Source organism: Maniola jurtina, chromosome 1 (genome assembly GCF_905333055.1).
Source record: "Maniola jurtina chromosome 1, ilManJurt1.1, whole genome shotgun sequence".
Lineage (NCBI taxonomy): Eukaryota > Metazoa > Arthropoda > Insecta > Lepidoptera > Nymphalidae > Maniola > Maniola jurtina.
The window spans coordinates 2707592-2735414 of NC_060029.1; the positions used below are offsets into that span (position 1 = coordinate 2707592).

General features: G+C 37.4%; 5 protein-coding genes across 21 annotated transcripts in view; 2 read left to right on the forward strand and 3 right to left on the reverse strand.

Moving 5' to 3' along the window:
* The window catches only part of LOC123865760 (patronin), a 110462-nt gene extending 106554 nt beyond the window's left edge, over nucleotides 1-3908 (reverse strand). For 13 of the 14 annotated variants that reach the window (XM_045907053.1, XM_045907030.1, XM_045907024.1 and 10 more), the window contains exon 1: nucleotides 209-421. In XM_045907053.1, coding sequence (XP_045763009.1) covers nucleotides 209-328 — 120 coding nt within the window. In that variant the 5' untranslated portion in view covers nucleotides 329-421. Of the gene's footprint in view, nucleotides 1-208; nucleotides 422-3510 lie in introns of those variants that run through there. The other variant, XM_045907008.1, reaches the window with a different exon arrangement.
* A 473-nt stretch (nucleotides 3909-4381) lies between these two features.
* On the forward strand, nucleotides 4382-7054 carry LOC123866195 (serine/arginine-rich splicing factor 4). The gene is made up of 3 exons (XM_045907605.1): nucleotides 4382-5047; nucleotides 5686-6005; nucleotides 6863-7054. Exons 1-3 carry the CDS (start codon nucleotides 4651-4653, stop codon nucleotides 6950-6952), a joined length of 807 nt encoding a protein of 268 aa, XP_045763561.1. The 5' UTR covers nucleotides 4382-4650; the 3' UTR covers nucleotides 6953-7054.
* Nucleotides 7055-8894: 1840 nt separating this feature from the next.
* LOC123866335 (mitochondrial import inner membrane translocase subunit Tim13-like) lies at nucleotides 8895-9424 on the reverse strand. Its single transcript, XM_045907845.1, has one exon. It carries the CDS (start codon nucleotides 9287-9289, stop codon nucleotides 9020-9022), a length of 270 nt encoding a protein of 89 aa, XP_045763801.1. The 5' UTR covers nucleotides 9290-9424; the 3' UTR covers nucleotides 8895-9019.
* Nucleotides 9425-9878: 454 nt separating this feature from the next.
* On the forward strand, nucleotides 9879-13132 carry LOC123866311 (U11/U12 small nuclear ribonucleoprotein 25 kDa protein-like). Of its 4 annotated transcripts, none has more exons than XM_045907804.1 (4): nucleotides 9879-9980; nucleotides 11248-11528; nucleotides 11898-11969; nucleotides 12843-13132. In XM_045907804.1, exons 2-4 carry the CDS (start codon nucleotides 11334-11336, stop codon nucleotides 13077-13079), a joined length of 504 nt encoding a protein of 167 aa, XP_045763760.1. In that variant the 5' UTR covers nucleotides 9879-9980; nucleotides 11248-11333; the 3' UTR covers nucleotides 13080-13132. The 4 variants fall into 4 exon arrangements, with proteins under 4 accessions (XP_045763760.1, XP_045763768.1, XP_045763752.1 ...); XM_045907812.1 differs by having other exon boundaries at nucleotides 9883-9942; nucleotides 11257-11528; XM_045907796.1 differs by lacking the exon at nucleotides 9879-9980 and adding an exon at nucleotides 10264-10331 and having other exon boundaries at nucleotides 11109-11528.
* Nucleotides 13133-13212: 80 nt separating this feature from the next.
* LOC123865883 lies at nucleotides 13213-27628 on the reverse strand. Its single transcript, XM_045907087.1, has 20 exons — nucleotides 27460-27628; nucleotides 26900-27156; nucleotides 26418-26527; nucleotides 25644-25823; nucleotides 22974-23141; nucleotides 22285-22494; nucleotides 21362-21762; nucleotides 20761-21089; nucleotides 20132-20276; nucleotides 19441-19602; nucleotides 18663-18926; nucleotides 18126-18350; nucleotides 17594-17773; nucleotides 16891-17023; nucleotides 16539-16630; nucleotides 15652-15788; nucleotides 14948-15105; nucleotides 14408-14538; nucleotides 13933-14043; nucleotides 13213-13532 (listed from the first exon to the last, which is right to left on the reverse strand). Exons 1-20 carry the CDS (start codon nucleotides 27490-27492, stop codon nucleotides 13395-13397), a joined length of 3564 nt encoding a protein of 1187 aa, XP_045763043.1. The 5' UTR covers nucleotides 27493-27628; the 3' UTR covers nucleotides 13213-13394.
* Nucleotides 27629-27823: the final 195 nt, after the last annotated feature.

Sequence of the window (27823 nt, forward strand, 5' to 3'; positions counted from 1 at the left end):
ACAAACATACACACATACAAACTTTAGTCTTCATAATATTATTTAGTATGATGGAAAGGGCTTACTGAGACACTGACTCAGAAAAACTAAAGCCTTAGAGGAGAAAGGGGATTATTAGTGCCTGATATCGTTAGTTCCCTGTATACAGTTCACAAATGGCGCAACAGTTCCTATCGACTAATATGCAGTAGTTATAGAAGCGGCTTACCGAGACCGCGACTGAGGCGCTCGGAACAACACCGGTGCTCTCTATGTCCTGGCCATCAGGGGCGCTTAGAAATCGGCGCAAAGTGCCGTATCCAGACGCTGAGGCCACCATCGCTACCATTATACACACACTGCACAACCACTGGAGACTTGGGCTCAACTTAACATCACTTGCACGATGCGCGCGCGGCGTACTGCGCGCCCGACGCGTATCAACTGCCTGCGAGAGGCGCTTCGACCGTTTCGCGCCCCTCTACCAAGACATGACGATAGTCGTGGAATAGTGGTTGGCGAGGAGATAAGTGTGTTAGCTTTGGATATCTGTAGCGATTCCATGCTAAGTAATATTTATTGTACGCGAAAATTCAAATTATTTCGAATTCAACTGCTCAACTTATCTTAAGAAAAGGTCCTACCTAAGCTTGTATATCCCAAAGACAGTATAGGATAGTTTATATCCAGGAAACTCAATAAGATTTTTTATGCGATTTTCAATAAGCCTATATCCATGTGAATAAAGTTATGGGCATTTTCTACTTGGCAAAGAAATGGCTTGCATCCTGGAGATGGACATTTATCCCACAAAATCAAAACTTCCCACAGGATTTTTAATCTAAATCCATTCACATAAAGTCACACAGGCATCTTCTAGTGTACCTACAAATAAATATTAGACTTCAAGGGAAAAATTAAAAACTTTAATAGTTAGGGGTGTTCATCTATGAAATACTAGTTATTACTAGTAGTTAGTACTAGTGCAGTTTAGCTTGAATCATATAAAATTGTATGGTGACAGTGAGACATTAGTTGAAGAATTGAAAAGAATAGGTTCAGATCTTACAGTACCAAAATCAAAAATATTTACTTAGTTACTTAGAGGCTACAAATATAGACACAGTGTAGGAGTATCCTTGATAGCTAGATGAAGTAACAATCTACTTAGAATAGCTTAGTATGGTGTTATACTGCCAACTTTATTATGATACTTTAGCCTCTTATATCTATTACGAGCTTACAATTAGGTTTTCCTGACCTGTAATTTAGTTATCTGACAAGCATTGCACCTGCAGAACAAATGTGGCACATATAATGTTTCTGTTCAATCTGTTTGGAACTTTAGAGACATACAATCTCACAGCTGCTGTCACATCCCTAAGTTGTCACTTTTGTTAACTTCATTATTAGGGTTTCATACTCAAAGGATACCAACAGGAGCCTATTACTAAGCCTCCACTATCTCTGGCCATCATATATAATAGAAGAGAGCTGAAATTTTTACAGTGTGTATTTTTATGGCCGCTATAATAACAAATCATAAAAATATCAAAATGGGCACTGAGCAAAAAAAAAAAATTAAAAAGTAGTGTTTGTTATATCTTTTAAGACAGTAAGAAACCCTTCACGTGCAAGTCCAACTCACACTTGACTGGTTTTATTGCGGAGTGATTTATTTGCAATATCATTTAAGATGTAACTATTTTATCAATTAAGAAAAGTTTTTTTTTTATTCACTATAGGTAAGCCTTCTGCCCGCTGGACCGATGACCTGAAGAAGGTGGCGGGGAGCGGGTGGATGAGGAAGGCGGAGGACCGTGTTTGGTGGCGCACTCTTGGAAAGGCCTATGTCCAGCAGTGGACGCATACAGGCTGATGGATGGATGGATGATAGGTAAGCGCTTGACCACAATCACACCTGATGGAAAGTGATGATGTGGTCTAAGATGGGACGCGTTTACCTAGAAGTATGTGAGATACAGTATAAGTAATATCCAACTGATCTTAAATGCAATTTATTTTTCAAGAATTGTTAGTAAATTCTTTAAGTTATCTTATCAGTTATCAGTCATTTACAAACCACTTAATCTACATAATCTTAGATATTTGTTTACAGTATAAATTCCTGAAGCAAAACATTGATGATTATAAAAGACTTGGCTAATTACAAGTAATAAACAATATAAAACCATTTACGATGCCAAAGATACAGAAGATGCATTTTCACTTAAGTATATAAAACTAGCTTTTTCCATCCATTAATATCCATACTAAGTAATACATCACAGTATCCACATGCAAACTGTGGAATCAACTCTCTTTGTCAGCAGGGTATAACATAGGGTTATTTAAGGGGTGGACCAACAAATTTATTAAAAGCCGGCAAATGCATTGGCTGTTCCTCTGGTGCTACAAATGTTCATGGCCAGCGGTAATCACTTAACATTAGGTGACCCAATTGCTTGTTTGTTCACTATTTTTATTTTTAAAAATATTATAAATAGGAAAGTGTATCTGTCTGTCTGTCTGTCTGCTAGCTTTTACGGCTCCTGTTTAACTGATTTTTGTTAGAGATGGCTTAAACCCTGGAGAACATAGGCTATTTTTTATCCCGGAAAAGCAAAGACTTCCCACAGGATTTTCAAAAACTTAAATGGACTAAAGTCTGGCAGGTGGACAAGTCACAGAATTGTCTATTTGGTAGAACATGAAATTTGTTTCACACAAAAATAAAGTTCTGTTTACATCAAAACATTTCAAAAAGATGTGTCACTGCTTTTTTGTTTTGCACCATTATGCTACAAGTCTAATTTATAGCTAGACTAGACTAGATATTTCCAAGAGTTCTGTGCAAATGGAATATGGGAATATATGATAATATTCTCATAAGCTAAGCAGCTTTTAGATACAAATTTCCAGATTGCAATCTCAATCTCTATGCCTTAATTCAAGATTGAATCCTTTAGTTAAGCTGTGAAAAAGTAACACATTTATTAATTTATGTGGATGAGGTCAGCCTTATATTTCAATGTTGCATATCACAACTTAAACAGCATACTGTTGAATATAAAGTACTTTTCATTAAACTGTAACTATAAAACATAAGCATGTTTAAAACAGATCAAAATAAAAAAAGGTTGATTGTTATAACTGGAAAACAAAGGCTGTATACATACATTCATATAAAAGTATCTGATGTGACATGTAAGGCACATAACAATGTTCTAATAGAAATAATTTATTCCGCACCAGTGTGGGCAGGACACCTCACCCACTCTTTGCCTTGATTTGCTTAGCAATTTCAAAGGTGACTCCATCTTATATTTCAATTTGTTAGGTTTTATAGCAAACAGTTTAGTTAGCACTTGAATTTTAGTACAGAAATGTGTATTTACTTTGGATTAGTCTCGTTTATTGAGAAGGGACATGGTAGTTGAGGTTTTTATAGTTTTAAGATAAATACAGTTAACATGTGCGCGGTAAACATACATTGTCAGACACCGGTAATTAAAAACGTCTCGATCTCACCTGTTTGGTGTCCACAGTGTCTGTGGCCTCCATGTTGGCATGTGTGCGCTCCTGCCTCTCCATGACTTCGGAAACATCAGAATCGCCTAATCCATTTACTGAGCGCAACAAATGCACACGATAGCAGCATCAACATTACAATCGCGATGGTACAAAATTTTTGTAAGGAAACAATGTCAATGATCCGACAAACACGTTTAACACTCAGAGTCTATTAAACCAGGGGGAAAAGTTTTAATGTTCTTGTGGTCGTATAGAAGAAAACATTTTGATTATATCAACAAAATGTCAAAGCACCAATACTAAATTATCTAATGGAAACCGAGAAAACAGAAACACAGTTCATCACCATCTTAAAATTTCACACATTCCGTCATCGAGGCCGACTGACTGTGGTCGCTGCCCTATACTGCGTTAATATTCACGCATAGTTTACAGAGCCAAAAATGCAAAAAATTATCAAAAATTACTTCAAGTACAACTATACCAAGACAGACAAGTAAAGTTAAATAATTTAAATCAAATTATAGGTCAAGCATCAAATTATTTGTCTGAAGAACATTTTGATTTTTCTTCTTTGAAATGAATTGTTTTAAATAAATGTAGTAAATTCACTTGCAAGTAGTGGAACGCAATTTACTCTGCCAATTATGCTGCCATCTATGATTTAAAAAATATTTAAAACTGGAAATATTGAACAATTGTTATTTTAATTTTTATTGTTTCCAAAAAATGCGATAGCATCTAATTTTATTTCAGATTTTTTTTAAGTAATTGTGTAGCTGACTCATGAGCTGACTGCTGAATCTTTGCTGAATCTATAGATTTGTCTATGGCATTTGTCAAAATGTCAATTTGAGGTTATGTAGAATGACAGCTACAATGTCACGATCGCAATCACCTCTGATTGGTTGATACTCGCTTACTATTGGCTACAATGCATTGTCGAAACAAGAATACCATTAATTCAGCCAATTGCATTGTAACAGTGATTGATGTGGTTTTACGGAACTGCGGCTTAGAAATTCCACTAAAAATTAAAAATACGATTTTATTTTACCGTGATAACTGGACACTTTTCTGTGATGCTAAGTATTTATATTTGTATGTTCAAATCATTTTTACATATACGCAACCCAAATGCCTCGTGAAAAAAGTAGATATCGCGATCGGCGTAGTTCTTCATACAGCTCGGGTTCGTCGCACGAACGAAAAAAATCCAAAAGTAAACATCGGAGACGTTCACGATCAAGAGACCGATCAGAGTCCAGCAGCCACAGAAGAAAACGTTCCAGCTCTCGTTCGAAGCACAGGCGAAGGAGTTACTCTAGAAGTGTGTCCAGAGAACGTTATGAGAGCAAATCAAGGCGTCGATCTACTTCTCGGTCGAGATCTAAGCGGGCAAGACACTCTAGAGAGCGTTCACATTCAAGATCAAGATCCCACAGCCGTTCGAAGTATAGTAAGACTAGTAAAAAGCATAGAAAGAGATCACCTTCTAGCAGTCGAGAAATTAGAGCTACTTCGTTTGATATTGGTGAGTAATGAACATTCCATACACACATACAATATTATGCCATTTGGTGCCAACAAAGAAACAATTCTAAAAGTACAATGCTAATAATTACTTTATTAATTATTAATTCTTATTTGCAATCGCATGGCGCATGCTTTATAATCTGCAGTCTAAATCACGCACAAATAACAATCACAAGGCTTGACAGAACAAACCAATTTTGTGAAAATTTGGTACAGAAATAGCTTGTATCCCAGGGACATACATAGGCTACTTTTTGTCCCAGGGAAACAAAAAGCTCCTACTGGATTTTCAAAAACCTTAGCCTCCTGGATTTGGGCATCATCTTTTTGGTACATAGATAGCTTGCATCCTGGAGAAGGAAATAGGCTACTTTTTATCCTGGAAAAAACAGAACTCTAATGGGATTTTTAAAAAATGATTGTAGAAGTTGCAGCCATACTTTAGGAAATAAATATATAAAATAACTTGCTACAAACATTGTTGTTTGAAATCTTGTAAAAGTTCCAGGACTGTATTTTCTTTTACACAATCTATTTTTTTTTTTTAATAAATACACACTGAGTCTGTTCCTTTATTATAGTAACTAATCTAATCTACTGTATGTTAATTTGATAACTAATCTTTATGCATTATAGAACCCAGAAAACTCAACCTAGATGACACAGACATTAAAATTGAAAAGGCAATAAAGGCAGCAGAAGCGGCTGGGCTGACTATGACAAAAATACCCACTTATGAATATAAAGAGGTTGAAGTCAAAGAGGACATGCCTACGATACATGACAGGAACCTGATAGCAGAGTTAAACAGTGACTCATTTGTGCAGAGATCCTTTACATCATCTAGGAGTAAGAAACAGTCACAAAGTATTGTGATTGACTTGAATGCTGAGACAGTGAAGCTACCTAAATCAGATATTAAGCTTCAGAATGATGATTCTATAATTAATTTTGATGTGAGTATCACAAATTTTTAGGGTTCCATACCTCAAAAGGAAAAACGGAACCCTTATAGGTTATAGGATCACTTTGATGTCTGTCTGTCTGTCCATCTGTTAAGAAAACCTATAAAGTACTACCCGTTGACCTCAAATCATGAAATGTGGCAAGCAAATGGAATTTGTGGTTACAGTGCAAAAAAAATTTTAAATGTGTAAATGAACAAATAATTAGTATTTTCAATTTTCAAAGTAAGATAACTGTTCCAAGTAGGGTATCATATGAAAGGCTTTACCTATTTACCATTCTAAAACAGATTTTTATTTATTTTTATGCATAACAGTTTTCGATTTATTCTACAAAATGTCTGAAAAAATACCCGAGTAAGGAACCCTAGGTGTGTGTCTTGACTTGAACTTGGCCAGTTTTTGATTACTACATGGGGCACATCTATTTGACATGAAATTCTTTTCATTCACTATAGGCACGCTACTGACCACCTGATGGAAAGTGATGATCTTGCCTAAGATGGGACATGTTTACCTAGAAGATGCCTACACAATCTTGTTATGAAGAAACCTGAATTATAATTGGTAGGAAACACACAACTATGCAGACAAAGTCCCCAGCAGCATCTAATAAGAAATATTGATCTTTTACTTTATTTATAGGCAGTGGTGTGCACAGAATTTGAAGTCAGAGTAGGCATTCAATAGGTAGGAACTTACTGAGTAGTAAGTCATAATGAAAATGGGCATTGAACTATTACAACTAGGATAAGCAGTGCTTTTATGCCTCTACAATCTAAGACCCACTGTTTATAGGTCATGATTTTGTATAATGTAATAACCAAGATTTGTAATGATTGTTTCAGGAATTACCTGGTCATGAAGAATTAAAAGAAATGTGGATAAAGAAACTCTATCAGTATAGAAAGAAGATGCTTAGAGATGAAATGCAATAAATTCATATAACTCATGAATCAAATGATATGCAATTGATTTTTATAAGTTACATATAGATATAACTTAACTTGATAATTGAATGAGTATTTCTGGTGTTTTAAGTATGAATCATGATTAATTATTATCTTGAAAATTAATATAATTTTAGGTAACTTATAATAGTAAAACATAACTTTTATTCTTGCTGCTCCGGAGGAATGAGACCGTGATAAATATAAATTTCCAAATGTGTGACCAGATACAACTACTACCCCATTTCGCATTATCTTTACAACAGAATTTTCAAAAATTATTTGGAAACCTTTTTCTTCTAATTTTTTAACAGATAACAAATTGAACAAAATATTGTCACAAATTAATACATCTTTAATAGTTATTGTATTACCCAGCTCTGTCATACCTTTAAGAGTACCCTTCTCATTCGCTGTCACAAACTGACCCGCTTTGGCTACATTAATGTCAACATTCACATTGGTAATGTCATACACAAAGCTTCTATAATCACTTTTTAAAATATGAGAACTAGCGCCACTGTCTATAACGAATACTATTTCATGACATAACTGACCGGCACTCAATGCACTGTTTTCACTTGTAATAAAGGTACAGTCTGCAGAACCACTCTCTCTGGCAACAGCACCTGTCTCGTTACTTGACCGAGCCTTATATTTGAAGCAGTCCTTCTTTTTGTGTCCAACAGATTTACAAAAAAAGCACCTAATATTCTTCTTTGACCTGTGGTAGTTATCCCTGGCAGGAACTGACCGCCCTGTCGCAAAAGCACCTGGCGACTGTGTTTCTGAAACCATATCTCTCTTAGTACGCCGCTCCTCCTCAGCAAGTAAAGTGTTCTTTACATACTCCAGTGTAACCGCAGATTTATCCTTATTACAAAGAATGTCCATCGCAGAAACCACACTGTCAAATTCAGAAGGCATTGCTACCAAGAGTTGGCTGACTATTTCATCCTCTTCCAATCTCCCTCCAGCAACCCTGACATCAGATGCCAAAGACTCAAAATCCTGGATGAAATCCTTCAGAGGTTTGTCTTTAGAGAACTCTAGCTTCCTCCAAGCTTTCTGAGCTGTTACTAATGATTTCATACCTTTTTTTTCGTAAGTGGCACTTAGTGTGTCTATTATTTCCCTGGCTGTCTTTTTGTCTTTAATCATGGTCAAAATGCTGTCAGATAAGCACTGCACGATGAGATTCCTGGCTTTAACATCATTTTTGTTAAATTCCGCCAATCTCACGGCATCCGACGGCACCGCGTCGCTCAACACCGATATAACCTCATGTTGTTCGAGCACCAACCTAACTCTAAATAGCCAATTACTGTAACTGTTTGTTCCATCAAATGGTTTTATTCCCATGGGAATTCCTCTTGTTGCCAAGTTCTCCATGATTTGATGCCAAATATTCCGTTTTCACTCAAATTTTATTTCTAGACAAAATGTCTTCCCGGTCTTTTCTCCTGTGACGATGTGAGCAAGCAATAATCAAGCAATGAACTCACCGCTGAGACGTGTCTGGTCCCATGACCTATTCTTGCTGCTGTCATGGCGTCTTTGTAGTTTGTCCGATTGTGTAATAAGTAACTCTAAAGATATTAAATACAAATAGTTATGATCTCAAGTTGTTATTATTTATTACGGTCTACAACATTCCTCTGGAGCAGCAAGAATAACTTTTAATGTTTCTGTATAAAAGTGTTTAAAAATCTACCAAATAAAGTGTAGTTATGATGGAACAAGTAATTATTTAAGTTGTTGCATCATGAAATTTGCAACTTAAATCTTAAGACTACTGAAGTTTGTTTATTGTATTGTATAAAAACATCAAAGTTACTTTTAAAAAGTAACCATTGAAGATGAAAAGATGATTACGAAATCTTTTATTTTGTAAATAAAATTGGTTGGAAAATAAAAGAAAATTTTACACAACCTAAAACTTTTTATTAAACATAACACATAACAATTGGTAGACGCAACTCACATAAGAAATGCACTGGTTACTACATTCTCTATATTTACAGCACAGCATAAGCTTAGCACACTTAAAATCTTTCACATATTTCTTTCTCGTTGAATACGACTGCTGTAGGTTCTTGAGACAAGGTTCCAAGCATCCATATACCTATCCATGCACATAGCTATGCATTTCTGTTCTGAATTATCAAGGGAAGTTCCAGGTTTATTTATGCACTTTTTAAAACATTTCTCAGACATTTTCGTCAGAAGTTCTTGTGCATTTGCGATCGCAATTTGTTGTTTAACCTGATCCATTAATTCCTCTTTTTGTGCTCCACTTAGTGATCCAGTAGATAAGGAATCCATTTTCACTATTTTGTATTTACAAATATTTTTTTATTTTAATTTTGTATTAAATTTCTATTTTAAAGGAAAATCTAACCTCAAAAATTTTTAAGCACTTGACAAGTATTTGATAGCATCAGTCTACTTTGTCTATGGAAAGTGTAGTGAATAGTAGTGATGTATGTCGACCATATTAACAAAGTACTCTGTGATGTCGACAGTTCATCTCGACTGTACTGTACCGTAATCTACTTATCGCTATCACCATCGATAATAGATATAGGTTATATTATGAGGCTATCACCACCGTTTCTGGTCGGTGATCACAACCAATGATCACCACCTTGACTGCTGAGCAAGAGCGAGTGATCGCACCCGACTGGAGTCCCATCTCTCGAGCACTACTTTGATAATAATCGAAGTGGGATAGTGAGTTGCTTCAAGTTTATGTATTGGAAGTGAACTCTCAAGTCTCAATTCTTTCTACTTCATGGAAAACTTTGTGTATTGTCTACGGTGAAATTGGGAGTGATATCCAGGGCCGTAAAATAAATAAAAAATAAAATAAAAATGTTCTGTGGTTAAACGTGTATGTATAGTCTATGTTGGAAATTATTGGAAAATTATGTTATTGGTCTGTGGTTGGAAATATTTTGGAATTTGGGAATCAGAGTATACGTATAACATATGTAAACACGTAAACACTACGTTGTTGGGAATTAGTCCTGTGTCAATCGTTCATTTTCTGCGATTCGGTCGTTCAAGTACTGATTACAGCAACGACTGAGATCTTTTCGGTCGTTCATCAGTCATCAGTCATTTTTTCAGTACTTCGGTACTTCGGTCCAATCAGTCTCTTCGTTCCTCACGAATGTATCGGTATTCGGTACTCAGTCTCAGTCGTCAGTCTCAGTCGTGAATCGGACGATGAGACTCCAAGACATCTCGATTGCGCACGCTCGTTTCGTATACTTTCGCGTTTCGTTATAGGTCGCCCGACGACGCGGGTTCAAAATCGCTGCATTATTGTAATATTTTTCCCGATTGTATGCACTGTTATGATGTAATTACCTATCTTTTTAATTGAGCTTTTATTTTTAAACGTGTTTAATCATTATGTTAAGATTTATAGATACTAAAACCTTATGCATCTCATATACCTACACGTGTTGCCTAAATGAAGTAGGTAGATACCTACGATTTTACAATGAACATAACAACAAGGGTAAATATTGGGAAAATATAGCTACCTAGTCCATATCTATATATTACTAGCTGATGCCCGCAGCTTCGCCCGCGTGGATTGGTCAGATCCCCTGCAGCATCAGGATTGAGGAGTTGGACTCCAAATTTTTTATGAAACAATGTCGCAAAGTTCCTCTATCGATTAAAAAAGAAATGACGCAAATCGGTTCAGATATCTCGGAGATTTCGGTGTACATAGGTAGAAAAACACAACTCCCTTTTTGAAAGTCGGTTAAAAAAGTAGCCTATGTTACTCCCTGGTCAATTCTCTACTTGTCTGTGAAAATCCCGTCAAAATCGGTTCAGCCGTTCCCAAGATTAGCCTTTTCAAACAGACAGACAGACAGACAGACAGAAAGACAGACAGACAGACAGACAAAAATTTTAAAAACGTGTGATTCAGTTATAGTTAGTATCGTTCAAATAACCATATGACCTTAATATACGGTAGTTATTTCGAAATTACAGACAGACACTCCAATTTTATTTATTAGTAATATAGATTATTTATTAGTAATATAGATTAGTATAGATTACTTACTATTACTATTTTACTATGATCTGTAGACCAATCATTTCTTTCAATATTTTTTAGTTTCATTCTTCGTTCTCGGTGGTTCTCGGTTCGTGGCGACTGGTTGAACCGGATCGGTCAAAAACGACTGATTCGTTCATCAGTACTTTTGCGCGACCTCAGTCAAATGACCGAATCGGTCGTGACTGACACAGGACTATTGGGAATGTTTGGAAATCGTTGAAACTTGAAAATGACCTTAGAAAATAAAAAAAATCATTTTTTATTTAACGTTTATTATCACTAATGTGTATTTGTGCGACTGAGTTTCTCAAATACAAAATGGAGCAAATTCATCAGCAAATTGCTGAAACTGCCGAAACTTTGTCTCATGATGATCTACTACAAATTACGAAATTTTCACTAACTAATCTATTACAGACAGATTCTTTGTTATCTGATTTACCCTCTGACATCATTTTAGAAGAGATCGTAGCACTGGTAGGTACTACATATAGGTAGCATTAAAGTCATAGACCTATTTATAGTATTAAAAATCTCAAAATATTTGTTAAATACTACATACAGAACTTCCTTTTCCCGTGATCGTATTATTAATATGATATAGGTCACTATTGACTCGCAATTAAAAAATTTTAAATAGATCATCTCAGTGTCTTTGCTAGTTTTCATCAAAATCGGTCCAGTATTTGGTCATGTAGGTACCTACTTATAGAATAATGGGATCTAAACATTAGGCAATGTGCTGCCTCATATTGTAGACAGTGTACATATAGTGAAGATGATAGGATATGGTCCTGTCAAGCTAAGCTGTCAAGTTAATTAATAATAAGATAATAATTTCTACAGACAGCAGTAGAACATGGTCAGTCTATTTGCATCTACATTTCCAGAGAAGATGAACCACATTTGAAAGTAATTGTAAGTAATCCATTATTATCAATGTTAATACGTAATTGTACCTCAGCTACATTGCCAGTGTTTCATAAGTTAGTGCTTATAACCAGATAAGTTATTAATTCAGTGTGGGCATATGCACTGGACTAAGGCTGAGATCTATAGAGGGAACTTTGACTTTGCTCAGATTTAAGACTTAAAATATTAACATTCAAGACTGTTAAAATGAAAGTGCTGACATTAATCTGTCTCATTTTAAGTGAAACTTAAGTCTGAGGCCTGAGCAAAGTCTTAGGCTGAGATCTATAGAGCGTACTTTAACTTTGCTTAGACTTAAGCTTCAGTTAAAATGAGATGGTTTTACGCCAGCAGTATAGCACTGTCTCGTTTTAACAGTGTCTTAAGTGTAAGCAAAGTCAAAGTGTGCCTATAGATCTCAACCTAAGTATGTTCTATAGATCTCAGCCTACACCTACTAGTTTTACTACTGTAGATTACATTTTTACTACTGTTTTGAAAGAAAATGACAGCTTGATAGTTTATTAAAAACTAGCATTTGCCTTTGGAACTTTGTTTTACTGGAATTAAAAGTATTTTTAACCTCCGACCCAAAAAGAGGGGTGTTATAAGTTTGAAGTGTGTATCTATATGTGGCATCGCAGCTCCTAAATTAATGAACCAATTTTAATTTGTTTGAAAGTCATCAGCTCTTTTCTAGTTACTGTAACCTTTGCTTGTCTGGGGTGTTATAAATTTTTAATTTACACATGTAGTCTCTATCTACTTCCCTTTTGTCAAATCAGTTGAGTATTTTTGAAGCCTAAAGATGACTCAGATTTCAATATTAGTATGGATTGGAATGAGCGGTTTTATTTCATAAAGCCTGTTTATTTGCAGGTCCCACAAAATGCGACTATAAGAGAACTGAAGAAGGCAATAGCAAGGCATTTTGAAATCTACCAGCAAAGGACTGCAAATAAAGTGAAAATATCTTGGAAGTACATATGGAGGACGTATGACTTGAGCTTTGATAGTTTGATCTTAGATGATGACAACAGCTGTATAGGAAACTATGGAGTCACCAACAAAGTTACATTGAGCTTTAAGAAAAAGAGAAAAAACCCCAAAATATAGTTTTATATTATTTATTACGTCTGTATTACAAGTATCTATTATTATTAAGAAACGTATATAGTCACAATTATTTAATTAATTATTCATAGTCTTCAATTGATGACAAATAAAATAACATATACCATATTTGTGTTTATCTTATCCAACATAATTCCATAAAGTTAAAATATAATCTTATTTACTAACCGAAACCTGTAACCTAATATATTAGCCCATTGGTTGTCTAAATCTAAATTGTCTGCAAGATTTACACAAAAATGTAGTGTTTATAGCATGTTTGTAGCCTGTTTAAAAATACAATAGTTGATTTAAAATCTAAAGCTGTTCGAAGTCGGGCTGTGGCGGAGGTTCCTGTGGCAGCGGTTCGAAGTCGCCGAGCGTGTAGTGCGGCTCCTCGTGGCGGGGCGTGGCCAACGGTCTGTCGTATGCGTCTTTCAGCAGCTCTTGGTCATGCTAGAAATAAAAAATAAAATATTTATTTAATATTTACAGCAGCTTATTACTTTTTTATTTATTCATTTAGTTTCAGACTTAATGAAAAGTGAACATTTTACACCAAACTTTGTAGACCAAAGCACTAGATAAAAACAAACTGGAGTTTACAATTTACAGCCCAAATAGACCATAGTCTGTGCTAAGGCTGACAAAAAATCATTAATCAAAAGATTAATTTATTTTCAGACTTAAAAATCAAAGGTTATATTTACATTTCATACAAAACTATACTTTTGTACAAATAACAATAGTGGCTTGAAAGAGTCCTGTACTGAATTGAAAATGTCTGTCTGCTTGTTACCTTTCCATAGGAACATTCATCTGATCAAGTTGAAACTTTGTAATTCAGAAAATATACCTGATCAGATTGCAGGACGGAGGGCGGCGCGAGGTCGTCTAGCGACAGCTGCGTGTTGATGACCGAAGGCGGCGCATAGTCCGATATGGCTGAGGGCATCGACTCCATGGGCTATACACAAAAAATTGTTTCTTGACATTACAATCTACAAAATTTATTAGGTCTAAATATAACTTTCACCCTAAATAAAAAATAATAAATTAACTAGAGAACTGTGCTTCAGATCTCAATAACATTGGAGTCAAGATAAGTTTTTAATTATCAACAACAAATCTAACAATTCTGAACCATCAAAAGGTGTACAATAGTGCCTACTTTGAATAAATGATTTTGAGTTTGGGAGCACTCAGACGACATTGTCATGTTCAACCTTAATACATTGCATAAAGGGTGAATATACCACATGTCGTCTTATTGGTTTCGTAGAGATGCCCCTATCTTGACTATGAATTTCAGTGTAAATAAATGTACTTACCGCGTCGACATTATCGTCGGGAGTCTTGTTGGGCGCGGGCTCGCCGCCCACCGTGTTGGCGCGCGCCTCCTCCTCGGATGAATAAGCGCTAGTGTGCCCCGTCACCAGCAAGTGAGACAGCATGTCCGTTCCTGTTACAAAAACTTTTTTTAGTCTATCATGACTAATAGTAGTAGTAGGTATATAATTTGCACTAAAAAGTTTTGACGGCCTTCCAAGGCAAGGCGCAGTGATAAGCGCTGTGGTCATATTAGCGGGAGGTCCCAGATTAGATTCCCGGCAGGGATTTGGAATTGTATAATTTCCAAATTTCTAGTCTGATTTGGTGGGTGGCTTCGGCCGTGGCTAGTTACCACCCTACCGGCAAAGCCGTGCCGCCAAGCGATTTAGCGTTCCGGTGGAAACCAAAGGGTATAGGTTTAATAAAAACTGCCATATCCTATCCAGGTTAGCCCACTTTCCATCTTAGACTGCATCATCACTTACCACCAGGTGAGATTATCTAACTTGTATCTGAATAATTAAAAAAGTCATACATACCTATGTCAGTAGCGTATCCGCACACGCAGTAGAGGCGGGTGTGCGCGCGCCGCGGCGCCGTCTCCAGCGAGTGCGGGCCCGCGCAGTAGCCGCTGTGGCGCAGCATGCCGCGGTAGCACGACGTCGCGTAGCTGCATTTGCTGCAAGTTGTGCGACCCCTGCGCAGTAAATAATAACATCATTATATACGTTTTGATGTCCTGACCTTAATAATGTTAATAAAGTTAATTCGACTCCCGGACTCCAATTCTTTGGCAAGAATGCGACTTGGCATAGATTTCTGAGGTGAACCTTCTTTATCTATAATAACACGGTTGAGCGATCGACCGCCGAGGAGGCCAGTCAACCGAAAAACGTCTGTCTCCGCACTAGGGAGTAAATTGAGAAAAGCGCCTCTTATATTTGACAAAATCCATCTAAAATTTTAAAAAGTAGACTATTAGAATCAATGATAGTATTCCTTATGATCATAAAAAAGACACTGTCATTTCAAAAACTGGACGCCATCTTGTAACTCTTTGCTATTAGAGAGAATTCTTACAAAATTTGATATCCAGGGTTATTTGTGATTATAAAAATATAGGCAGCTTGCCAAGATTTCAAAAATAAGTCCTGTGAGTAATAAATAGCGTGTTATAAAGATAAACCAAAGAAGTTTCACTTCTTTCGCATGTACACAACAGTTTTTTTTTAAAGTTGCTTACAGGAAATGTTTGTCGCTGTCCAGCGGCGTGTCGCACTCGCGGCAGACGGCGCCGTCGGGCAGCACTAGTGTCAGCCCCTCATATGTTTCACTGATGTTGTGATTCGTTGAGTCCTTTACTGGCGGACGCGCTTTGTTCTGTAATAGAAAACGGTGTAATCTTTACGCGAGGCGGACGTAAAATGTCTTTAACATTGTGTCAGACATTATGCTTGTTTATTTATTTTACATCTAATTGGAACATAATGGAAATAAAATCTAAACTAATAAATAAAATTGAGGTGTCTGTTTGTAGGCCATGGACTTGCAACCTATCATGTTCACCTGCTCAATATACTTACCTCGCGCTAAATATAGCTATAAGACACATTTATGCTGCATTTATTATCAAGATATTATCATGAACTTATGTAGGTATAAGGAATGGCTTTAATATTAAAAAAAGTGAAATTTGGTATTTATACTTAGCAACACCACATACAAGGGGTCAGCGTGACACTTCACAAGATGGCGGTGTTAGTTCCGATTTTGGCCACGCGCCAAGAGATCCTTGTCGCACTGTACTATTCGAGACAATCTTGTTATAATACAGCGACACCGGCTGACTTGTAACGCGTGTTTGTAATGTATCATTTATGCTCTTGGCTCAAGTGTGCTCCATTTTCACCCAAAATGACGCAATGACGAACGGTGAAAAAACCGGCAGTCTAGTGAAGCACGCGGCGCTCAATGATACATTACAAACTAACGTTACAAGTCAGTCTTTGGGTTGAGTTACAAAAACTCGATACATAACATTACACCAGAATATTACAGGTCAGTCTCCAGCTTAAGACTCTCAACATAGAATACTTTTAATCGACACTAAAAGAAAAGAAAGCAACTTACTTTAGGCTGGTTGATCAAGTGCTCCTCGGAACACAATGGTTTAGCGTCTTCCACAGAGTTGTGATCGCGAATCTGATGCTCTTTTAGTTGTCCTAAAACAGAAAATGACTATTGGATAAATGTATAATGTAATTAAAAAAAATTTATCAGGCAAAATTCAATTGTAGGCCACGGTTCACTTACTGCCAAGTGCTGACTATAGGCAAGCGCTTGACCACAATCACATCTGATGGAAAGTGATGAAGTGGTCTAAGATGGGGCGCGTTTACCTAGAAGGTGCCTATTCACTCTTGTTTTAAAGATACCCGGATATTTTAAGTAATAAAGCGACTGTTAACGCCGGAGAACTTACCAAGATGCACGAACTTGAGCACGCAGCGGTTGCATTTGACCTCGAGCTCCTTGTCCTGGTGCAGTTTGAGATGGTCGATGTACAGGAGGACATTCGTTGTGAGCTCATAGCCCTCCGCGTATACCGGGATCACCTGAAATGGAAGATCAATTAAACTTGACAGCCGGAAACATACATCATACCAACCCCAATTTGTTGAAGGGGACCAGCCTACTGATTCGCTAACTCAGTGTCGAACACTGAATAATAGCCACCAAGCTCATTTGACTTTTTTTTAAATCCATTGAAGGTTTTTACGAAAAATTATTCTAGTATCACTCAATGAAGCAGCAATGTAGAACCAATCAATGCCAAATGAGCTCATTGGCTATCAGTTTGACAATAAATTAGCGAATCACCGCTGGTCGACCTGGAGGAAGTCTATTGAAGCAGATTTTAAAAATAGTGGGACTCTCAAGGAACCATGTCAAGGCACCAGCCAAAGATAGGGAATTATGGAAAACTGCTGCAACTCTAAGTTCCACGGCAGAATAAAAGGACTTCATCACCCCCAATCTGTGTTAAGGTTTTTGTTTAACATACTGTTCACTTGCACATATTTTACATCCGCTCCGCACTCCGTAACTCGCGAAGAACGTGCGTGTGCGACACTAAGATTCAATGCGGAAATTAGATCAATAACTAAAGACGGTATAATGCTGACCTTGAAGCAGTGCGGGCAGCAGAGCGCGGTGGCGCGGCGGTGGCAGCGGCGCTGGTGGTCCACCGTGGCGCGGTGTGCGGAGCTGCGGTACGGGCACGCACCACATGCGTACGGCAACTCGCGCGGCGCGTGCGTCTTCTGCATGTGCGTTGCCAGAGTCAGCACGGCTGCGAAACGAACCTGTAAGAGAGATGTGTTATAATTAAAACGTTAAAACGGTTTCGTGTTTTTAATATCGTTCTATTTTTTAATTTACGCGAGGCAAAAGGGCACTGAGTAGGCAAGAATCGGGCGAGACAACGGGTCTTGAAGATAAGCTATCTATTATCATGATAATAATGAGCTGTTAAATATTTGTGTCATAAGGAGCCAAAGTGATATTTTGTTCCTCGAGGGTGTTATATTGAATTCTGAGTGTAGCAAGCAAATTTTTTTCTGTGTGGCTACTGGTTATCATATAACTATCTCACGGAGACAGACGATTTAAACTAGTTTAAATTAAAAAAAACTTCACTTAGTTTACTTTACTCACTTCACAAATGAGGCAGGCGTAAGTGAAGACGTCGGGCGCCTTGGTGCCGATAGGGTGGGTCTGGTTCAAGTGCCTCGTCAGCTCCTCGTGCGTAATGAAGCGCGCGAGGCAGTAGCGGCACTGAGGCGCATCGTCCGAGGCGCCCGCTGGTGGGCTCACTAAGTGTTTGAAGATATGCTCCGTGAGGAGCAGACTCTCGTTGAACTCCTCGTGGCAGATGGGACACTGTGGAAAATGTAAGGTTAATTTGGAGAACTTCAATCCAGTACTATTATAATAGGGTCTTGAAAAAAAAAAAAATCGGCGATTAATGACGTAACAAGCCGTAACAGCAAAGTTATCCACGTCACTTTCCTTCGTCTTCCCATGGTGGAACCACTCCAAAGACACAGTTTCTTCAGGTTTGATTACTTTTTGATGTTTTTGAGCGGCACATCGTCCAAGTTCGCGTCGTCTTCGACATAAGTCTTAATTTGACCCTTGAGTGTGGAAAATGGATAGATCCAATAGTAGGCTTTAATCACTGGAAATACTTACCAAAACAGCAATAGCAAAGTTGTCCACGTCATTTTCCTTCGTCTGTCCATAGTAGAACCTCTCCAAGGACACAGTTTCTTCAGGTTTGATTTCTTTTTTGATGTTTTTGAGCGGCACGTCGTCCAAGTCCGCGTCGTCTTCGACGTAAGTCTTGGCGGGCTTGCGGCGAGAGCGCGCGGGCGGCGGGGTCGGCGCCGACGGCTCTGGATCCTTCTCAGTCTTCTTCTCTTGCTTGATTTTGGTGCGACGAAGTGCCAGTGGTACCTAGAAATAGGTGTTAATGATAAAACATTGTGACTTTATGTTTGAGCTGTAGGAGTAGCCTAAGGCCTCATTTACAATAGAACAAATGTATTCCCAAGTATATGTTCACATGTCAACACCTTTGTTTTCTTTTTTAACGGATGTTAAAAAAGCTCTCGTGTAAATGAAGCCTATAGTCCAAATTAATAAATAATAATCAATCTGTGTGGATAAGTTAATTAGCTACCTTGCTATTTATAAAAAACGCATTCGGGGCTTCGTACCATCATACAAGATATAACACTGTGTACATTTTTTTTTTCAATTTACATGGCCGCCATTTTGAAATTTTTATTATGTTGGTATAGCGGCAACAGTGTCAACTTGACAACTGTAACGTGATACACGTCTTACCCTCTCGTCTTCGCCATCTTCTCCGTTTTCTCCTTCTTCCTCTTTAAGAGCGGTGGCGGCATATACTACTCCTGGTTAAACTCACAGGATGGCGCGTCTATCTATAACATGGGACACTCACCTCCTCGTCCTCGTCGTCGTCTATGGTGGTGGTATACGTTGTCTTTTCAATCTTCTCCTTCTTCCTCTTCTTGGGCGGCGGCGGCGGCGGTGAAGGTTCCTTCTTCTTGCGGTTGCGTTTCCCACGAGCCTCGGGCTCGGGCGGTTCTTCATTTTTATTTTTCTGAGTGAATCAAACATCAATAAGAGCATAAATTCTATGCAACTGTGAAGAAATTCTATTGTGTTACAGGAGCAAATATATCTGCCAACATTAAAGGTATCATCTATGGGTAAATATGCAAAAATTTCTTTCTATGTTTTCTTGTTAAAGAAGTGACAAAAGTCTCATAAAGATTTTTCAAGAGTTTTTGTTATTGTTTTAAAAAATGATTATTACATTGAAAAATAAAATAAAAATACTTACGGCTGAACTCACGTGATTAGACGGAATATACCTGACTAGTTTCGAACCTGCCCGCGGTCCTTTCCCAAAGGGTTTCTGCATGTAACGCGGCGCGAAGGCAACTGGACGGGTTCGAAATAAAATTAGTCGGTCATACTCAGACTAATAACATGAGTTCAGCCGTAAGAAACTTACGATAGTTTAATCGCTACAAAAATAAAAATTAAAACACATTATGAACAAAGATTTATTAAGAGCTAATCAATAATTGATATCTGTTAATGGAATTGTAAAAGTATATACTAACCTTGCTCGGATACTTCCAGCTCTTGAATGGATTTGAAGCGATCTTGTTAAGTCGTATTGTTATGGGATCCTTCGCATCTAGTTTAGTTTGTTCAGCGATATGGGAAACTATGTTGTCGAATGCTTGCCCAGGCGATATTCCGAATCTGGGGATAAAAATTTTGAACTGAGAGTTAAAAAATTAATTCTAGACTCAGCACTGTATATAACTTGACTGTATTAAAGTATAACCACGCGAAAAATGTATAGGAGGGAATACTGCGAAAACTGAAAGTCTTTTAAACAATAGCAATTCATTTTTTGTTTTGCATATGTGCAATTTTTATAGAAACCTATAATTTATGAAAATTCTTAGTTTGGGTGTGCAGAAATTTTACTCACGCAAAAGAAAAACATTTTTACAATTAGAAGAAATAGTTCCTTATTAGTTTGTGGTCTTTTATATAAATGATCGAAGAATGCACGCCGCGCTTGCTTTGCATACATTTTTGTACGTAATTCTTCGTACGATATTAACACGCATCCAGTGTGAACACTCCCTTAGTAAATGAAGGATCAAAGTCTTTTCATACCTGTTTGCACGTACGAAAACGCATACAAAGCGAGTGCAGCTAACTTCAATTCTCTTACTTTTCTCTCCAAACAAGTTCATCCAAAAACTGTTGTATAATCTGCCTCGAGAGAAGCGATAGAGTATTCTGGAACATTCTAGGCACTATTCTTCTCAAGTACTCCATTATATTGGCATTGCTATGCTTGGCCGGCTGGTCGGAGTGTGAAGACGATTGCTGAACAGTCTTAAAGCCCATGGAAACCAGGGTTCCCTTGTCAACGGTCAAGTCAGTGAGTATAGTGGAGGATGGGTGTACCCAGCCCGTTAGGGGTTCAAGAATCTTCTGGAATCGTTTCTTGTAGTTTTTCTCGTATTCCGCTAGGGGTTCCACTGCGCGGAGACGAATCTGAAAAGTTATCGGAATTAAAGTGTTCGAATTTCCTGACTATACTCTATCCAAGGAAAACGTAAGTATAGCGCTCTCTCTGTTACATAATCCCATACAAATGATAGAGACAAAAATCTCAGTGGGCGTTAACCATTTTGAGACAACAACAATTAATCACAAATGAAACTATGTATATTCAATATAACTGACAACTGACACACTAAAATATTTTGTCCTCCTCTTACTCTAAAGAAATGAAGAGGAGACACTGAAATTGGTCTATTACTTACAACTTTCTCAACAGGGTCCAAAATGCCTAACACTTCAACTTTAACTTGTCTTTGCGTGCCATCATGGCTTGTAGTACCCAGCGATATCACTCCAACCTCAATCTTCTTGCCCGAACCACCTAATAGCCCCATATGGTGATGTATAGCAGATGTGCAAACCGCTCTTAACCATGTAAACAACCCTTTAACGTACAAGTTATCCACTTTGACCCACTGAACGACGTTTTGCACGTTGGTCTGACACGCCCAATGGTATATGAGCTTTAGTATAACACTTGGAGGGAACGTTGCTCCTTCAAATATGGAGCTGGAGAATACGGAGACGAAACGCGTGGGACAGCATTCGGATATCCATACATAGCCGCCTGAGTAAGGGAACTTTGATACGTCAGAGTACATGCCTGAAAATAAAATACTTGTTTAAGTATGTAACATATTTTTGAAATAAAACTTCTTTAGGCGAGAATAACTCAGATTTGTTTTCTATATCCGTATTTAAAATGGCCGCCAAATAGAACAGCTGTTTTGAGGCCTCCATCTTAAATTACCAAGTTAGTATCACAGATTAAAAACTTTATTTTTTACTCACTAAGTACTGAACATGAAATATTGATATCTGTTTTGATCAAATTCAACATGGCCGTCGTATTTCAAAATTGGTGTTGTTAAAAGTAAGAAAAAAAGCAACAGCTATCTTAGATTTCAAAGTGGACATCACAGCACTACACCATTTTAAAATTACCTACATAAAGTATTTTTTTTATTCAGATACAAGTTAGCCCTTGATTTCAATCTCACCTGGTGATAAGTGGTTATGCAGTCTAAGATGGAAGCGAGCTAACCTAGAATTTATTAGCGTCAACCCTGATATGTGTGATTAGCTTGGTTATTTTACCAAGCTACTAGTAGTTAGTAGGACTCACCCAGTTTGAGCTTGTTCCCGGCGTGTATAGCGCACCACTGCTCAGACCGCACCAGGCCCTGCTGTATGAGCCACTCGGTGAACTTCATTGGAGTATGTATGAGCACGGACTTCACTTTGGCATCCAGAGCCGCGCGGTCAGACGGCGGTGGCGCCTCCTTTGAGCGCAGGTATGGACGCGCCACTACCACGAGGGATGGGAATGTTTTGCCTATGGACAAGAAAAATGGTAATCGTATTTTCTGTAATAAAACTACACTAACTCAACTATGCCTAGTTCTTTAGTTTGGAGCCTTTTTGGTTTGTAGTGGTGTAGTTTCACAAAAAATTTAAGTCACATTTTAAACAATTACTTGATCATGTTCAACCAAATACTAGGTTAGTACTTTACAAACTAAAACTTGTCTAAAATTTCAGCTAAAAAAACACTTAGAAATAAAGTACCAGGAAATTAAAAAAATCATTCTTTCTTCAACAAACATTCATTCATAAATTCATTGAACACGCACAATGGACTGACGATATAAAGCGGCTGGCGGGAAGTAGCTGGATGAGGAAGGCTGAGGACCGGGTGTGGTAGCGCTCTTTAGGGAATGCCTATGTCCAACAGTGGACGTCCACAGGCTGACGATGATGATGATGATGATGATTAAACAAAAGTAATTAAGTAAGAGTGTTATAATAACACACCTTGCAACTTGTTGAACGACACTTCTCGCGAGTCGGCGATGTTCTTGTTGCTTTGGTCCTCCTTGGTCAAATCCACAATAGTTGTGGGTTTGGTCGCACTGCCAGTCAGCAGCCCGCCCACCGCCGTCGCTTCCGACGGACGCACGTTCGTGACTACACTATGCACGTCTGTAGATTAAAAAAAAAAAAAATTATCGTTTTACTCTCTGGTTCACGTCTCCATGCACAAGATAAGAAAATGAAAGGACCCAAAAGGATTCAAAACTAGTCTGGTACACTGTACTACCACTTTTATAAGTCATATCGACAAACTTTGTTAGCACAGAAAAGCGCAACCTAACGCAGTAAAACTAATGTAATCAAATGTAGACCTTATTGCTAGACGATAAAATATTAAACAAGAATAACAGAGATACTTGCTATCTCGCTCATAATTCGCATGTACAAAACATTACACATAGGCAACAACAGCGGTCGGCTGCGCGCTATGATTAGCTGAGATAATGGTGTGCCATTCAAAAATAAAATTTCTGTGCAAGTACATTGATTTGGTGTAACTTACAAAAGTGATATTCTAATGAAAATTAACATGAGTTTATAGGTTGATATAATATCTTTATAATTAGATAATAAAATAATATTATGTGTATCATTCCTTTGATCAAGTTGAAATAATATCGTTCAAACCAATGACTTTCTAAGCAAGGACATCGCACTGGCGCGCATAACAAGGGACCAAGTAAGTGTGCTTATACTCGGTGTAAGCACACTTTCTTCATTAGTCGCATGTTGACTGCAAAGCTGTCAAGACGCCTAAATGCGCGATCAAAAAGTGCCAAAATAATACGTTAACGACGCAGAAAAGAGATGGTGTGACTTACCACCGGTAAGTTAATTTTATTTACGTAAGATAACATGCGAAAAAGTATAAAATATTTTGTAAAACCATTGAAAACACTAGAAATATCTAAAATTATTTACAATGTTCCCATTCCTTTCTCTCACGCACATCGGAAAGAGACAGATGGAAGGGCGCGTCACGAATGTCGGAAAAACAAAACTGTGGAGTAGCTTTTTTTTGTTCAATGTAAAATCTATTGGCCATTATTGTATCACATTTATTTTATTACTAGCTGTGCCCGCGACTTCGTTCGCGTGGAATAGCTCTCAGCGCGCTTTATATAGCCACGGACGCTCAGGCGCGAGGCGTGTATCTGTAAGTTAAAAATGTTCGCCGTGATTCTTTAAATTGACATAACTTTTTTATTTATGAACTGATTGACATGAAATAAACACTAAATGTTAAGTGAAGCTTACTACAATATATTAGTGACAACCGTATCTAAATCGAATAAGCCGTTTCTGATATTAGCGTGCACAAACACACAGACAAACAGACAAAAAAAATTAATTACAATTTCGGGTTCGACATCGATAAAAAAAAAGTAGCAGGGGTTGTTATTATTAACAACCCCTGCTACTTTTTTTTATATATTTCCATTGTACAGACACCACTTTTCTACAATTTTATTATATGTATAGATAGATCTTTTGACGACCTCCAGTGCGCAGTGGTAACGCGGTGGATTTGTATGACGAGGGTCCCGGGTTCGATTCCCGGCTGGGCCGATTGAGATTTTCTTAATTGGTTTAGGTCGGCTGGTGGGAGGCCTTTGGCCATCTTGATTCAAGGCCCATCTTGAATCCGCCATTTTGGTTTTATTTTTCAGCTCCCTGTCAATTGGATGAAGTTCTGAGTGACATTTGTTCGAGCACCCCCCACCTATCTTCAATACCCTGGCCGTGCTCCTCACCGAAATCCTCAATCATCAGCTCTATCCATATTTTTCCTCCAAATCATTTTTTGTCCTCTATACGAAACCATCGGTAAAAAAAAAACATACAAAATTTTACAGAAGAGCTGATCAAATGAGTCAGTCAGTCAGTCAGTCAGTGAATCAGCACGAGCAGAATAGTATAATAGTTATATATATAGTATAATAGTTTCATATTTACAAAAACGAAAAATCTCTCAAAGAAATAACAAAAATTAATAGTGTTACACTACTCCATTCCATTTTTTGTTCAAGTTTGCTTCTAAAATCACCTTATTCAGCTTCGAGTGCAATAATCGATTTACATTGCGGCTTAATCACTGAGGTTAGTTTACAGGACTTGAATGTTAGCGGGAATGTATAAATGGAGCAGTTGAAGCTACATAAGGTGAATTTAGAAACGTGTGCCATGTTTGGGCTCTTGTGTTGTATGCCACGATGTGTCCATGCTTAGAAAGTCATTGGTTCAAACAAAGCTAATATTATGTTAGTTAGGAAATGGAGCTAGATCAATCTTTAAACTTGTAACCTTCTAATCTTGTAACAATACTAACTTAGCAATTTTTTATTTTTTTGTAATAAAGAATATTAGCCATGTTAAATGACTAATATTCCCCTTTCCCCTCCAACTAAGCGTCAGGCTTGTGCTAGGAGTAGGTACAACAATAGTGCAACAGGCAGGGTTTGAACCGTCGTCAACCTTTCGGTTTTCAGTCCACTCCTTTACCGGTTGAGCTATTGAGGTTTTGTTGTTGTAACGTTTATTTATTTATTATTATTTATTTAGATCTCAGTTCACACCCTTGCCATTGCATCATTTTATGAAATAACTTACTAGAAGGTGCCAAAGTTTTGTCTTTAGTCTTGGTGTCTTTGGGCTCATCATCTTTCTTTTTATCATCCTTCTTGCGGTCTTTGTCTTTCTTCTTCTTCTTGTGGCGAGTCTCCGGAGTCTTGACTCTTTCCGGTGATGGGGAGTAATCACGATCATTTTCATTGTATCTTTTTGATCGACCTATAAAAAAAATATTAAAAAAGTATAGAAAATATATGAATTAGTGTTTAACAGCAGCATGCGCTCATCACACTTCACACTAATATTATAAAGGCGAAAGTTTGTGTGTGTGTGTATGTTTGTTACTCCTTCACGCAAAAACTACTAGACAGATTTGGCTGAAATTTGGAATGGCAATAGATAATATTCTGGATTAGCACATAGGTTACTTTTTATCCCGGAAAATCAAAGAATTCCTACAGGATTTCGAAAAACCTAAATCCACGCAGGCGAAGTCGCGGGCATCGGCTAATAAAGGCATAAAAGCACTGCTTACTCAAGAAATAGTTACCCTAGTTGAAATAGCTCAATGGTCATTCATTACTCATTAATCATTATCCTTTATAACTTGTATGTTTGTCTGAAAGTAGGTACCTACCTAACTACTGCTTACCCTGACTTTAAACACTGCATGCCACAGGTGTTTTATATGAATTTATCCTTTATCAGTATTGAAAAATCAATCATTGTTGACTTTATGAAGAAGACACTGACTACAATAGTCTTTTTAAACTGTTTGGACTGCTGTGGGTTTAAATTATCTACACTGTTTACCTCTTTTGCCTCTTGTATTTTCTTTATTATCCTTGGCCACAGAGAGGGACCGTGATCGAGATCTGATGATGTCTGCACTTTGCCTTTCCAAATCTTTGAGCACTGGTTGTCTAAAAAATAATAAGCAAATATTTGGATTCCTTATAATATGATCTTACATGTTAGGTACATGGACAAAAACAAACTAGTAATACTGTAATTGTTTTAAAATACATTGTATAAACTACTTGTGTTTCTTAAGAGCAATCCACTTCAAACTAACAAATTATATAAATATCTGCATAGTATGAATAACTAAGAATTAAAATGGCTTCAACTAAAAAGTTTATTTAATAATTATTATCAATGAGTTATATAAAATAATCTTTGTTTACAATTTTTTGCAAGAAATCATAGAAAACATTTTAGTTTATAATCTTAAACTCTACTTCTAAGCTGGGTGCACTGTGGCATTTTATTTTTAAGACAGTTTTAGTACTTACTTCCCAAGCAGTTGATAAGCGGTAAACTGGTTGCCATTGTAAACAATCTGTCCACCTGTGTCCTTCACCATATCATCCAGCTTATTCTGAATGCTATTATATTCATCATCAGCATGTTTGTATGCCTTCAACTGCGCTTCTGAGAGTTCCTCTTCCCAGCATTCTAGCTCTAGGGTTGGGACATCAGGCCCAAAGTATGAGCGCTTGTATAAGTCTGCCTCGATGATTTCTGCCTGAGGAGCGGGCGGCGACACCTCCTGAGAGACCATTTTTATAACATTAATCCTTAAATTGGCAAAACTAAGAATATACTGAGTTAAAACATTAGTTTTATGCATTTTCTTGGTTTGTGATGCCCTATGGATATAAGGAAACAATGAAATAGATGAAAGATGTTAAAATTATGATTTTATACCGGTAACACGCTTGACCTGTCCCGTACCTTAGCCATGACGTCCCCCAAATTTGAGCACCCTGTAGTTCCACCAGCCTAGTTCACCAGCTATATGGACGAGCCGGCCCTGGAAAGCCTCCTGTCAAAGCAAATTCATGTCTCTTACCTCAGCGTCTGTTTTAAGTTTCTTTAACTTCATCGTAATCTACGGTGTGAATATCCCAGCGTAGTGTAATTAATAATTTAATTAGAGATACATAGCACACTATTTATTTAATAAACATTCCAAATTCCAGCCAAAAACGACGCCTCAAAAAAACAATAATTGACAACAAAGATAAAAACGTTCTAAACGTCAAAAACGTCGACCAAAGAGAGAAGTGAGATCTGGATTCAGGGTCTTTCTCAGCGTTTTGAGTGTAGTCGAACACACAACACTATTATTCCAAAGTCTAGTCGAATGTTAACCCGTCGATATTTTGACCCATTTTAAATCGATTTTGAATCGATATTATGGACTGTTCGTTCGT